The sequence below is a fragment of the Lissotriton vulgaris genome, chromosome 3_1, assembly GCF_964263255.1.
Source record: "Lissotriton vulgaris chromosome 3_1, aLisVul1.2, whole genome shotgun sequence".
NCBI lineage: Eukaryota > Metazoa > Chordata > Amphibia > Caudata > Salamandridae > Lissotriton > Lissotriton vulgaris.
In genome coordinates this window covers 1223450462-1223466226 of record NC_141689.1, presented here as the reverse complement: position 1 = coordinate 1223466226, position 15765 = coordinate 1223450462, and the positions used below count along the sequence as shown (strand labels likewise).

General features: G+C 41.8%; 1 protein-coding gene across 1 annotated transcript; it reads left to right on the top strand.

Moving 5' to 3' along the window:
* Positions 1 to 10534: 10534 nt before the first annotated feature.
* On the top strand, positions 10535 to 11779 carry LOC147727684 (actin-like protein 7A). The gene has a single exon (XM_086963672.1). The coding sequence runs from the start codon at positions 10535 to 10537 to the stop codon at positions 11777 to 11779; it is 1245 nt and encodes a 414-aa protein (XP_086819798.1).
* Positions 11780 to 15765: the final 3986 nt, after the last annotated feature.

Genomic DNA, 15765 nt, shown 5'->3' with positions numbered 1-15765 from the left:
CACCTGGGTTCAAGTCATGTGCTGGAGTTGTTGGCAGTTCGGGCTGGACTGTTCCCATGAGGCACAGGGTCAGACTGATTTGCATATAGCCATGTCTGAACTGGGGTGGCAGAGTGGGCTAAAGAACGGTGATGGATTAAACCCAGATCTTTTGACTGGGTGTGAGTGTTTGATTGATTCAGATGCTCTGTCCATCACCACCCCCTTTTGTACCGGAGTTGTTGGCCTGGCGACGGCGTCTTCCCCAATCTGGTGAGAGATAGAACGCACTTGGTCACCCAGTTGCTTGCAGTATTCCAGTACCAAATCATCAGATATGCTTATCAGTTTGTATACTGGCACCCATGCTTGCTGCATTCCTCTTCCCTCTTCAGTATCTCATGTGGACTCAAGCCTGTGTTCCTGTCTGGAATACTTCTGAGTCCCATCAAAACAAGTGGTAAAGCATCTGGCCATTCCATTTGAGTAGATTCACACATTTTTCCCAATCTTGACTTGATTGTGCCATTCAGTTGTTCTACCACTCCAGAAGCCTCTGGGCGATATGCACAGTGCAGTTTTTGCGTAATTTTGAATGCTTCACAGATTTGTCTTATTACTTCGCTATGGAAATGCCCACCTCTGTCTGATTCAATTGTGACTGGAAAACCGTACTGTGGTATCATTTCCCTAAGTAACAGTTTGGCTACAGTGATGCTATCATTTCTGCGAGCAGATTAAACTTCTACCCACTTGGAAAATAGGCAGACAATGACGAGGACGTACTTAATTCCTTGACAAGGGGGTAACTGAATAAATTCAATTTGTAATCATATGAAAGGGCCTTCTGCCTTCCCAATATTTCCTGGCAAAACTACAGTTTTCTTTCCGGGATTGAATTGCTGACAAACTAGGCACCTTTGGCAGAGTGCCTCTGCTATGTTCCTAAATTTCGAGTTGAATCATGTCTGTCTAAAGACACGAATCATGGCGTCTCTTCCTAAATGTGTGTCTCCATGTATCAGTCTAGCCATAGGAGCAAGCAGGCAGTCTGGCAACACAGGCATATCATCAAGGTAAACAATGACACCATTCTCATTCCTTCTCTGACAACCAAATGTTCTCCATCTTTCCTTTTCTTTTGGTTCAGCTGCATTCTGCAAATCTCTCACTTCTTCCCATGTTTTTATTCCCGCAAGCACCAGAAGTTGGCAGCTGTTTCCGTTTACCCCCATCTTTTTATTAATAGCCATTTTGTACTTTGCACAATGTTGGCCCAGTTGGTCAGCATATCGATTACCTGCTGTCACTTTGTCATCGCCAGATTTGTGAGCAGCACACTTGACTACTGCCAATTCTTTTGGTAACTGGATTGCTTTCAGTAATTCTTGCACAAAATTTCCATTTCTGATAGGAGTACCTGAAGAAGTCAGAAACTCCCTTTGTAGCCACAATTGGCCGAAGGCATGCACAACCCCATAACCATACTGGCTATCAGTGTATATGGTTATTTTCATGTTCCTCCCAAATTTACAGGCTTTTGCCAATGCAACCAATTCAGATATTTGTGCAGACTTTACTCCATGTAAATAGGATGCTTCCACTGGACCTCCTAAAGTGCATACTGCATAGGCAGCACTTAAGCCTCCGTCCTCATGTCTCATGCATGAGCCATCTACAAACAGTTCATAGTCTTCGTCAGTTAGGGGCACTTCTTTTATGTCTGGGCGTGGTTTTGTGCTATACTCAGTCAAATCAAGGCAGTCATGCTCAACTTCTCCTTTCACTTCTGATGTGAGTGAATTTGGTAGTAGGGTAGCTGGATTCAAAATATTACACCGGGCAATGGTTACATTTCCTGCACCTACAAGAATTCTCTCATACTTAGTCAGCCGACTAGGTGTGAGATACTGAGTTTTGGTTCTGGTCAATAAAATTACAACTGCATGTGTAACATACACAGTTACAGGATGTCCCATAATAATGGATTCACTTTGTTCAAGACTCATGCTAGTTGCAGCTACTGCTTTCAGACATCTAGCTTATCCAGCAGCCACTGGATCCAAAGTAGAGGAAAAATAGGCTACAGGACGTCTAGTCAAACCATGATTTTGAGTCAGGACTGAAAGTGCACAATTGTCTCGTGTGTCGCAAAACAGTGCAAACTCCTTTGAGTAGTCAGGCATTCCTAATGCGGGAGCTGAACACAGACATTCTCGTAATTTCGTAAAAGCTGACATGCTTTCCTCATCCCACTCCACTGGGTCTTTTGCTCCTTTCTTTGTCATTTTTATCAATGGTCTTGCTAGGACTGCAAATCCCACAATCCACTGTCTACAGTAACCTACAACTCCAAGAAACATTCTGATTTCTTTCTGGGTATTGGGCAGCTCCATGTTTCGAATTATTCTAATCCTTTCTGTGGTAACCTTCCTGATACCTCTCTCTATCTGGTGCCCCAGATATTTCACTGAGGATGTAAAGAACTGTAATTTGTCTGGTGACACTTTATGTCCTCCTTCACCTAAATGGTTCAGTAAGGCAATGGTATCAACAACACAGTCTCTTCTACTTTTGGATGCCACCAAAAGGTCATCTATATATTGCACCAAGACTGATTCTCCAGGCAATACCAGGGTTTCAAGGCATTTTTTCAGAATTTGATTAGAAATCGAAGGAATCTCTGTGTACCCCTGAGGGACACGATTCCAAACGTAAACATGACTGTCGAATTCAAATGAGAAAAGAAATTTGCTGTCTGGATGCAATGGTATTGAAAAGAATGCATGGCATAGATCGATGACAGTAAACCAGCCAGCATTCCATGGTTTTTGGTACAAGATCACTGCAGGGTTTGGCACAATAGGACAGCAAGGAACAACAATTTTATTAACCTTGCACAGGTCCTGTACTGCCCTGTACTTACCACTTGGTTTCTTTATTTCAATTATGGGCGAATTACAAGGACTGCTCAACACCTCTTGTATGATATCTGCATCCAACAACCTTTTTATTTCAATAGCAACCCCTGCTTTTACTTCTGCACTCATTTTATACTGTCGAGTATTTGGGTAAATTGCATCTTCTTTTATGGTATTTTTAATTGGGTCAACATTTGCCATTAATCCTACATCTTTTCCAGTAAAATCCCATACTTCTGGTTTCACTGTCTGTATTGTCAGTCTTTTAATTTCTGAGTCAGGTAATTTGTAAATTCCGTCTTCATCTGGGGTCTGAATTTCGATGCCATTTGGAGTGTAAAAGATGGTACAGTTATTTTTGCACAGCAAATCTCGTCCTAGTAGGTTTATAGGACTTGAATCACAAACAACGAATCTATGCATCTCTTTGAAATTCCCTATTTTAATTTCCATGGGTTCTGTAACTGGGGTACTAATTAATTTATTAGAAACGCCCACTACTTAGATTGTTTCTCCCGAGAGGGGTAGGTTTGGAACGTCTGCTATTCTTACAGTAGAACGGGTAGCACCAGTGTCCAACAGAAAGGTGACATCATTTCCTTCAACCTTTCCTTCAATGTATGGCCCTGACTGGTCTACCGGCAAGCACGCACTCCTCGTCCTCCCACCTCAGGCACCGTCAGTAAGGTTCGTCACAGGGGAATATATCATTTAACAGGAATTGCGAAGTTGCTGCATTTTTATCCTCCCATCCTTCCCAAACTTCAGTTTCTTCGCCCTGTTGTGCTTTGTTCCTATAATTTGGCCTAGGTGCACAAGGCAACTGATTCTGTTTTACCTGTTGCTGTGTCTTCCGTGGTCCCTCATTCTGTGCCTGTGGATTTAAATCATTAATTTGTACATTATCATTCTGCACAGCCTTACACTCGTCTCTCCAGTGCCCCATCTTTCCGCACCCATGGCAGGGAATTTTTTCTTGCCTCCTCTCTGCTCATTTTTACCCTCGGTTTTCCCCCACTCCCAGGGGTCTGATTCTGAGTATTTGTCATTTTACTTAACAGCTGTTCTTGGTGCTCTGCTAATTTTACTTGTGCCCACATGACTTTTTCTTTCAATTCCTTTTTCTTATTTTCTAGCTCATCTTCACAATATTTTGTATATTTCAGGACCTCATCTATGGGCTTAGCTTGCCAACAAATTTTATTGTCTTTAATCCACTGTGAGATTTCAGGTCTTAACCCTAACACAAATCGATAAATGAAGTGGGTCATATCCTTAATTTCAATATTATCTAGCCCACTGTACGTTTTGAACACTTGTAACAGACGCTCATAATATGAATGTACAGTTTCATCGCGATTCTGAGTAGTTCTATCTATTCTGATCCAGTCTGTCTCTTTAGCAGGCACCTTTCCTTTCAGGTATACCATTATCTGATTGTATTTCCTCATTGCATCTTCGGAAGGAGCCCCTGTCTTTGGGTTTCTAGGGTATTCCTCATTTGGCCAATCTACAGCAATTTTACATTCTGTCCACAGATCCACAGGAACTACAATGTCAAAAAAACCATCTAGATCTTTCAGGAGGCATTTTGAAACTTTCACAAATCTCTCGACCTGCCTGTACCATTCTACAGGTTTTTCTCGTAATTTTGGGAAGTCAATTGTAAATGATACAATATCTTGTCTGGACCATGGCACATGTACATATCCTCCACCTGGTACTTCTCACATGGGACATAATTTTTCTACCTTGTCTGCTTCCTTTAGGACGAATTCTGAAGCCATTTGTCTTGACCGCACCTATTCCTTTTTCTTTGCCCATCTTGTTCTCCATTTCTCTAGATCACCCCATTTTTGCATCAAATTTAACAGCTCTCTAATCTGGACCTTTTTTCCTGACACATTCATGTTCTCTAAATCTTTTTCAGAGAATTCTACTCAATAGGGTTTCTGCACCACTATAGATTTGCCAATGTCAATTCCCATGCCAGCTGCCATATCAATTAATTTTTCGTGAAACACCCATGTATTTCTAGTAATGCTTTTACAGACAGACTGCAATTCGTCTTCACTGAGGGTACTCAATCTTTCCAATCCCACATTTCCATTCATCAATTCTTCTATTTCAATTCTTCATTTAAATATGTCTAATGGCTTGGGCTGCGGTTTTGGTCTCTCTATTTCCCGGGTCCATCTCTCTATTTCTTCAGGAGTAACTACAGTGGCACTTCTCGTACCTGATGAAGCCTCTATCTGTACTTCCCTTGCTGGTACAGGTGTGGTTTTTCTCATGGAACCCTTTTCAGGTTCTTGTATTGGTAAATCAATTAAGGAAATCACTGATTCACATTTGCTTGCCTGATCATCTACTATCAGGGTTTCTTTTCTTGGCTGTACTACTGATGTCGTTACAACTGGAGGTTTTGGACTAGCTTGTTTATCTCCGTACAATGGAACAACTGGGCCAATGGTTACTGGAATTGTCAAAACCTCAGGACTTGTATTTAACTGGAATATTTTCTGAATTAATTCACTCCTCTGCTTATTCAAAGCTTCCTTTTCTCTTTCTTGTAAGACCCTCTCAAGGGAGGTCTCATGAATCACTTGCGGAATTAAAGGTGGATTAAAGAACGGAAAAGTCGGATTTGAAGTGCTTGACCCCTCATTACAGGAAGGCCTATAGAACGGAACAGTCGGGTTTGTGGTGCTTGACCCCTCATTACAGGAAGGCCTATAGAATGGAGCAGTTGGATCAGATGTACTCGACCCCTCAATACAGGGAGGCCTAAAGAACAGATTTTTTAGGTTTACTATTCTTGTTTCTTCACTATATGGTGGTGGATTTTTCATTAATAAATCCTCCAGGTATTCATCTTCAGAATCACCAGTAGTCATTAAATGTCTAGTTTTCTTGGTCCTTTTACCTCCCACAGGCTCCTCTACTGTCAGTACTGGGTAAGGTCCTTCCACTAGCATATTCTGTCTCCTTTCTTTCATTATTTTTTCTTTGGTATCTCTTTTAACCTTTGGGTAAAACTTACTTAACCCTTTGTCAATTCTTGGTCTGTCCCGCTCAAAAGCTTCTTTTTCCCATTCCTCTAATGCCTCATATTGTGTCAATCTAGGTCTGGGATGTTATTCATTCATTCTGGCTCTCAAATTGAACAAAATTCTTCCGTTAAAGGTACAGTTTAAAGGGAATGCTAATATGTCATAATCTTTGGTATATTCCACCCAATTTTCCAACCATACACAAGCATGGTACCCTCTGTCAAACATCATGAAGGATGCAGGAGTGTTTGGTGGTGGAATAATAACTCCTTCTCTAGTTTTAATCGGCTTGTCTTTCTTGAAATAATTTTTCTCTTGCTTCCGTACATTCTGCGAGGTCTACCTCATATCGACTGTTCAAAAGCAAACCCTTGGTATCTGGGATCAGGTCTAATTTCTGGATAAGTTGGATACCACATATACTTTCTTCAAGTTTTCCTTGTTTATAAAATCACTTCCAATACTACTGCGTCTTATTTTTCTCGACAACCAATCAACACAGTGGTTACAAATAATTTCAACCAATGGATGCGCGGCTTTTCTCGTGAGTCAAGTTCTCACGCTCCTGCGCTCACTCCTCCTTTACAATACTATCTCAGCTACACGCCCGCTGTATCGACCAATACCAGCGCTGCACTGAGTGACGTCAGCGCAGCTCCGCAACTTACTCCCTCCTTCACAAGGTAACGGAAACTCAACTTCATTCTTTAAAGTGCAAGTGCTTTATTTAATTTACAACGTAAACCATACGCCACTGTACTCGAGTGTCTAGAAAGGAAAGATTTGTTTCACTGCAAGTAAACCTCTTCTGTCTACTTTTCATATACTGCGGATAGATCCCTTTTGCCTATCCTTCACACAAGCATTAGAGAACCTGCTACTCCCTCGACTCATCCACTCTGGGATATTTACTAAGTCTAAAGTTTCACCAGCGAACCCTTTTGCTATCAAACAAGCTCCGACGAACCTGCTACTCCTTCCGTGTGACCCTTACTAGGTTATATCACAATAGAAGTTTTTCCAGCGAACTCGTTGCTATCACTTATTCAACCATTCATACAGAAAACCCTAATTAGTGCTTCCAGTTCTGCCTAACCATGCACTAATTTTCCTCGAGCCACTGACCTCACTGCGATGTGGCTTCTATTACCACCCGCTATTCTGCCCCTGGGGATTCCAGACAAAACATATAACAGGTACGCACAATTTTTGTTAATACATGAACTTCAATATAGCAGCATCAAAATCCGCATTTCAATAATAACACATTTCAATAATAATACATTTGATTGATCAATAAAATATGAATCTTAACCTACTAACTAACTACCTAACTTTAACTAATCCCTAACCATCCTCTGCTTACCAGAAAAGAATACTGATAGAGCGCGCAGGTCACCCGGCTAGGAAATGTTTACTAATACTCACCTGGGCCCATTCTTTTCAAATATAACTTATATACCTTAACATCACTTGGGTAACTCACGCTCTACTATCAGTGTAACTTGAGATTCTTTATACTACTAACTTCTATATCTATAACCTAGCAAATAGTCACATTGTTATGACCGACGCATGCGCAGTCTAAATTCCCGCATAGCAGCGGCCATTTTATAGTGCAAGCGTATTAAGATTAATAAACACATAAGCAAGCTTCACTCGGTCGCCCCGTATAATGAAAAATGTGCAAAATTAGTAAAACGAACATGTTGGTTATTTTATTAACGTTATTTGAGGTTCATGATACAGCAAGTCGCTTAACGCGCAAATCCTTGCTCCATCAGTGGGGAGAGGCAAAACGTGAAGCACAGTTGACCAAATCAATGGATTAAGTCAATAACCTAAAGCACCCCATAGATACATCTATCAATAGATACATATATCGATTAATTATTACACAGTGCTGGAGAGACTGCTAAAGCTGATTGTAGGTCAGATATTAAAAGGTCTGCCACATTCCAACACTACTTATATTCTTTCCTGTGGGCTGACCCAACATTATATTTATGATCTAGCAAACCAACAGCTGAAGAAGGCTGACCTAAAACTGATTTTAGCGACTTGCTTGTATTCTCGAACCTCGAGTAACCTTAACTTTGTAATCAATCTGTTTGTCTTACTAATATTGCACATTTTACACTACACGGGGTGTCCCAGAGATGCTTGCATATGTGTTTATTAATCGTAATACGTTTGCCATTCAAATGGTTGCTGCTTTGCGGGAATTTAGTCTGCGCATGCGTCGGTCATACCCATGTGACGTGATGCACTTGCAGTTCTGGATGGAATTTGTTGCTCATGCGCAATGCACTTAAAATGGACGCTTTGTTCTCTCATATGCTCTGAGCTTGCATTGCCGCTTTTGCAAACCTGTCTGTTCTTCACTTATCCTAATGCTATAGTTATTATAAAGTAAGGGGTGTAGTATAGCCAATCATGGTATACAGTGTATTCATTTTTTCTGTGTTTCTAAAATGTTTTCGCTTGCTTTTCATTTATCGTATTCTTTGGGCCTGGGAGACGCTTGATACTCCATCTTTGAAGCCCGTATGGTACTAGTCACGTGATGGGGAAAAGAAAGCCATGCAGCAGTGGAACCCAGCCAGCTGGCAGACACAGCCAAGATGCTCCTGGGAACCTGAACTCCAACCAGCTGAAGAAGCTGACTTGTACCTAATTTTGATACAATTGTATTAACTTCTGTAAACTCTATTGTTCACTGTAAATCATATGTCATGGTAACTAGAATGTAAGGGGTGGGTACGAAAATTGAATATTAAACTTGAGAAAGTCTAAATTTTAGGTGGTGTGATGATCTAACCTCCTCCCTTGGCCAATCAGAAGTTGGGGATCCTTTCACTTGCAACATTAGTGGGTGGTACACTGACCCGAAAACAGTATAACTAGCCTAGGTTTAGCTAGAGAAATTGTCCGACTTGTCCAAATAGCTGACCTGTCACTGACCCAACGAACTCTATAGGTGATTGATACAGAGAGCTGCGGAGCACTCTGTCCATATATTCCACAAACCCAGTCGGGGTTTTGGGAACCTTAAGTGCTGGCGAAGCACTTTGCTGGGGGATTCGAGAACCCAATCGGGGTTATTGGCAGATTCCTTGCAGAGAGGGAGTAGCGCAGGCGTTGCAACCGAAGCTGCAGGTGTTGGTCGTACCCTTTGGTGACCTTGGTCCTGATCCAAATCCTGGGGTTATCCTGTCCTGACTGTCCATGAGCCGTACCTGCTCGCCTACTGGCAGCCTAAGTCCTTGAGGGTCCTTTCCCGCCTTTTCCAACTGACCCATGGCCAGGGTTGGTCTTCATTCTGTTCTAGGTAAATATAAATTCTACGTGGGTGTTTGCCTACGTCCTTTTTCCGTTTCTCTATAAATAACATTTTCATGCAAAATTTGTCTATTAGCATGTTCCACTTTTCTCCCTACCTTTAGTCAATTACTGATTTGTTTACATATATAGTATGTTCCATTCTTACCTTCCCTATAGAAAATAAGCACATCTTGATAAATCAAATTGCATAAGTTTCGTTTCCTCTGAACCGTTAGTGAATTTCGAAAGTCAACTTTAATTAGTATGTTCCCTGTAGTGATGTGTATTCCTTGTAACTAGGCTTGCATGTGCTATAGAATTGTTATTAGAATTATTACATGCCATACAGAATGTCAATATGTCATATGCTTAGAGTGCTGGTCAGTCCTGGATTCTCCTTCAAGCTGGCAGCACCTTTTTACTACTGCTTTACATCTTTCAAATAAAGCATTGAACCTATTTCCATTTGCGTTGGAGTCACTACATTCCCTTTCTTTACCCGCCTTTAGTGAAATTGTGAAAGTCTGTTAATCTAAAATAGCGTGTTCCTTATTTCTCCTTCCCTTTATTTTCTGGTTTCTAAATGATTCTTACTCTCATTCATAGCTATACAATATTTCTAATTCTAGTTATAGATAGTCTGATCTGTGTTAATTTTTGGCTCATGGCATTTGATGATGAAGATAATTAGATAAAGGTTTTGAAAACTTCCTGAATTTGTGGTTATTATAAAAGGTATAAACATTATTCAATGTGTATAGGGTATTTGTGTTGTCTATTTGTCCCACAGCTAGCTCCCTGATCCATTGTGATCTTAGGTACATGTGACGAGGATTGGTAAGTCGGGTACACGGAAATAGAAAAGAAGGGAAACTGAATTGCTGATAATAGTGTGTAGGTTACCTGATTAAAGTATAAATAAAATTAGTATTCTTATGGGCCCAAGTGTGCACTGTTTGATAATAAAAATTAGTCGGGTGACCTGCGCGCTCTATCAGTAATACCACTTTCTGTATCTAATATTACCGTTAATATGATTTTTTGGGATGACATTAGTCTGGTGAGGCAACTAAAACTGTCTCTAGGCCAGACCTAAAAAAACCTCTAACTGAGGCTTTTAAAGAACATGACTGTGAGTTCATAATTAATGGTGATGCCATTGTCGTAGCAACATGAAAAGCTCCAAAGGCAGAACTTTTTTTATCAATAGCTTCAGAACGGAAGAGCGAATACAAACTGGTAAGCAATTCCAACTCCATGGCTGATTTGGGAACAGAAGTTTCTAAGGACCTTGAAAACACTAGCACCCTGGAGGTTGAAAATGGGAGTTCTGGTGAGGATATTGCAGTTGAGCCCTTAAACACAGAAGAGAGAGCAGAGACAATGCTAGTGCAAGAAACAAAGGCAATTATCATAGATTTTGGTACACATCATTGCAAAGCTGGTTATGCTGGAGACCACAAGCCGACCTATGTTGTTTCTACAACTGTGGGCAAGCACCTTCAGGCAACGGCCAAAACAGGAGACAACCGTAAAGAAAGTTATGTGGGACAAGAGCTCTTTAACACTGAGATGCATTTGAAGCTTGTCAACCCTCTGCAACATGGTATTGTGGTGGACTGGAACTGTGTCCAAGATATTTTGGAGTACATTTTCAAGAAAGAAATGAACATCGCACCAGAGGAACATGCTGCATTGGTATCAGACCCCCCACTCGGTCCCATTACCAACAGGGAAAAGTATGCAGAAATGATGTTTGAAGTTTTTGGTTCTCCAGCAATACATATTGCTAATCAATCCATACTCTCCATGTACTCCTATGGAAGGATATCTGGTCTGGTCATTGAAACTGGTCATGGAGTTTCCTATGTAGTTCCCATCCATGAAGGCTATATGGTGCCCAATTTAACCAAGAGAGTGGATTATGCTGGATCTGATGTTAGCAAATACCTTAAACAGCTACTGAATGATGCTGGCCATAGTTTCACTGATGAAGATCTTCACATGATGGACTACATGAAGAAAAAATGCTGTTATGTTTCATTAGATCTGGACTATGAAATGGGCTTGCCCCTCAGTGAGTACATGGTTGATTATGAACTTCCAGATGGGCACATTATTAAGGTTAGCAAAGAAAGATTCCTGTCCTCTGAAGTTCTCTTTTACCCATCACTGTTAGCAGTAAATCAGCCCGGCCTACATACTCTGGCTATTGGCAGTATCAATAGATGTGACGCGGGCCTTAGACAGGAAATGTTGGGCAACATCTTGCTTTGTGGAGGTTCTACTGTGCTGGAAGGATTTCCGGAACGCTTTTTGGGGGAGATGAATAAAGCTTTTCCTGATGAAGCACCCATCATTGAGGCATCATCTGAAAGAAAGTATGCCGTGTGGACGGGTGGCTCGGTCTTGGCATCACTTAAATCCTTTCAGCAGCTGTGGGTATCAAAGGAAGAATATGATGAGCAGGGACCGTTAGTCATTTATAATAAATGTTTTTGATTATTTGATTATAAATTTCCACACAGACTTTAACTCCAACCAGACATGCAGGGTTTCTAGCTAAACATTTTTTCTAAACTAATAATTTGAAGAATAAAAACAGTAGACTATGTCTTTACAAAAGCATAAATCTAGTATCTTCAACCTTTCAGTTTAGTCTTGCTTTCTTTGTTTTGGTTTTGTGTGTTTATAACTAGGTTAAAGTCAATGTAAAAGTGATTTCCAGGCTGCTCTTTTTTATTCTGTTATTTGGCTGTAAGAGTGCAATGCAGAAAAGCTGGTCAATAGATAAGTGCAGGTGGATAACCTTCTGTGCTTTAAGAAAAATCACTGATATCCAAGTTTTTTAGTCCAACTATGGTACTGCCTCGGCCCCCAACCAGAAGCCGAAAACAGAAGGGGGCCCTGCCAGGGGCCCCCCAAACACACTTTGCGACAGGGTTTCCATGTCGGAAAGACCGGCATGGAAACCCTGCCAGAAACCGTGCATCATAATTCCGAAGGCGGGAACGCCTTCCATTTGGATTACGGGGTGATCTCCGACTGGCAGGCGGGCTCCTGGAGCTTGTCGGAAGCCAGCTGGAATGACCGTCCTGGTTCAATTCTGACCGACTGTAACATAATCAGCATGTTGCAATTAAAACCTGAGGTCGTAGGCTTTACGACACTCATTGTAATCGGACCCATAGTGTGAATGCCGTTAGGGTAATTTACTTCATAGCCAAAAGCTTGAGATGTTTTTTACCATTTTGTCGTCGTAGCAGAGGGCTCATAAGGTAACTGAAAGTTCCCATAGTTTCGGCAATGGTTGCTTAAAGCCTGAGATTCATTGTGCTGTTTTTGGGCCCCTTATCTCACAGGAGATATTAGTGTTGCAGTGAGTTGAAGATGTCAATGCGAGTGGGTGTGTGTGTGTGTCTCTCTCTGTCCCATGATCGCTGATAGTATACTCTTTTCCAAATTATGGGTAAAAAATATTGTGACATGACCTGATTCCTTGGGGGAATGATTACAGTCTTAATTAAAGTTGTAATTTTTGCTACTGAATATATTTGTTGTTTCATATGTAACTATGATCTAGGTTCACTGCCCATAGAGTTTCCTTTAAGCATGGCAGGATCACAATTTAGTTGCTAAAAAGTTTTAATACTCAACTGAAATTGTATTGTTGGTGCCAGCAAGTATTAACTCTGACTTCTGCTCTTTACTAGCAGCCAATATTTATCCATAAAGGATTTTCTACTCCTAAATTAATGTAACAATTTCTTGACATGTTTATGTGGTCTCCCAGCATGCAGAAAAAAAGGTGGGTGTCATCAATCTTCTCATGGACTTCCGCTCCTCTTTCAATTTTTCAGTAGTTTAAAACCCATGTTAATATTATGGGATGGAAAAAGAGAGCTCTGCGGTACACTACATGTAGATGTACTTGCTGACCTTTCAGTTAACCAATGCACAATATGGATTTCTAATTTGTCAAAAATGTGGAGGCATTTTTTATATTATTTGAAACTTCCCCAGGTATGCTCTGTATGCAATAAAAATGAAAAAGTTGCTGGTATGAGGTGTGTTTCAGAGTATTCTTTTAACTGTATTAATTTAGGGCTTTTAACCATGTTTCATTTATGCCTAGCTTGTGTCTAGGTTTTGTTGATTTATACCTTTTAAGCTGTTTACCAATTGAGTTTCATGCTTATAATAATACAAAATTGATTAGGAATTTCCAGAGTTATGGTTGTATAGGTCTTACTAGATTATTTCTCAATTTTTGTTTTACATTATGGGCCAGATGTACAACCCGGTTGTGCACGCAGAAACCTACATGACCATGTAAGAACACTATTTTGCGAGTCACAAAAAATTGCGACTCGCAAAATAGTGTTTTGCGACTCACTATTAGGAAGGGTGCGTTCTCTTCCTAATAGCGACTCTCTAGCCATGTATGAATGTTTTGCGACCGGCTCTGTGACTGGGTCTAAAAATATTTTTTAAGGGCAGGCAGTGGTCCAGGGACCACTACCTGCCCATGAAACAAAAACGTTTCTTTTTTTTTAAATAAATTCATCCCGTTTTCCTTTAAGGAAACTAGGCTGAGTTTTTAAAAAAACTGCTTTATTGAGAAGCAGTCCCAGACATGGAGGTCTGCTGAGCCCTGCAGGCCGCTGTCGTGTCGGCCTGCTACAAATGACACGGACACTATAGTATCATGCAGGAGCCTTTATTAATCATGTCTTATTCATTCTTCGTCCCTACTCTAACTGTCCCTTTCCTGCGTCCACTCCTCCCCTTCCTCTGGCCCCCTAGCTCCGCCCACACCCAGCTACTAGAACGTATCCCAACATTACATCTCCCCCCTTGTTAACTAAATGAACTTAGCGTCCAACATATTTGGAGTTCCTAGATCAGCCATACAAGTCCGCAGGCTGTTTGCTTGAGCTATGGAGATGCATCTCAGCTTGCGTTGTGTGGCCTTCTGTCTCCTCGACGAGAGCATCCTTTATTACAAGATTGCATCTTGGCACTTGCACGAATTCTCGTGTGATGTGAATATGCTCAGATTCATGGTGGCTTTCACTCAACTTCTGAGTGATCCACTCAGCTTCAGTGTCTGAGGTGTCTGTGGAGAGCCCAGCTTGATATCGGCAGTCTGTTCTCCTTTGTGACTCTTGTTCCAGTGATGCTCCACCTCTTTTCTGAGGGAATGTTGTTCTGGTTCTCTTTCGAGCGCCTGCATGTATTTTTACTTCCTTTTGTCTTGTCCGGTCGAGAACAACACTGTCTTCCTGTTCCGAGTCCAGGATACCAGACGGTAGGGTAAGAACTGCGGAGATCATCTTGGTATGGCTTGGAGACTGATTTGCTGTCTCTGGTTGTCTCACCCGCTCCCGCTCGCGCCTGGAATAGGTGAACCCTGGGACCGGCTGGGTATTTGTATGTTTCGTTCTCATCCGATGATGACCTGTCTCTATTGACACGTCTGGCTTCCTTTGCAGATCGACTGGTTGGTCCGTTTCTATCGGGGTGCTAATGGCCACTATATCTGTGTTCCTTTTGTAGGACCTTCGAGTCAACCTCGCTACCCCTATCCGGGGTGACGGTGTAGTATTTGTGTCTTGATGCTCCTGTGACTGACATGACAGGTTGTCTGGTGGAGTGATTGAGTGTGCATGGACATTGGTGTGAGACGTGTCGCTCTTGACGGGAAGAATGTCCCTTGGTTCTCTGGTGTGTTCGGGTGATTGACGCCGTGGCCGTTGTTGGGACCACGACTCTGTCGACTCGAAGGATCGGACCGACATGCTTTCTGAATCAGAGGAGTTCTCTGTCAATTCCCTTTGAGAACGTTCCTTTGAGAATGTCTTACTGAGTGGACTTCGGAACTGGGTAGTCCGTGACGAGTTGCTTTGCACGCCAGAGTTGTCTTTGAGGTGTTTCTCCGGGTATCTCTCTCGAGGTGTCTTCGTTGTCAATTCACTGGAGAGATTGTTCGATAACCACGTACTCATGTCTTGAGTTTGATCCCAAGGTATTTCATTTCTGTCTCTCTTGCATGATGATAATGACCTCCTCTCCGTTTCTTCATTATTTTGAGTGTCATGCACGCGTTTGTCTTCCCCTTTTCGTTGTCTGGATGAATCAGTCCATCTTATGCGGTTCACTTCCTCATCACACTTGTGTGGTGTGCTGACATCTGTGTTACCGGTGTGGTGTGTTCTCCTGTTTGACGTGTCCTCGGACTCGTCTCTCGAACGGTGAGATGCTTGTGTATGGTCGGGTACCGATTTCCAGTGTTGACTTGATTGGTTCAGTCTTCTAGGTTCTGCCTTTCGTGCGCGTTTGTTGGGCAGACTGTCATCTGGTCCATTGGTGCGATCTGACCCACTTGACACTTCATCTGCTTCAGAACCGTTTGCACCATCTGTTGACTGACTCCTTAAGGTTGAATAACTCCTTAAGGTTGTATCAGTGCCGCTATCGCAATCCTG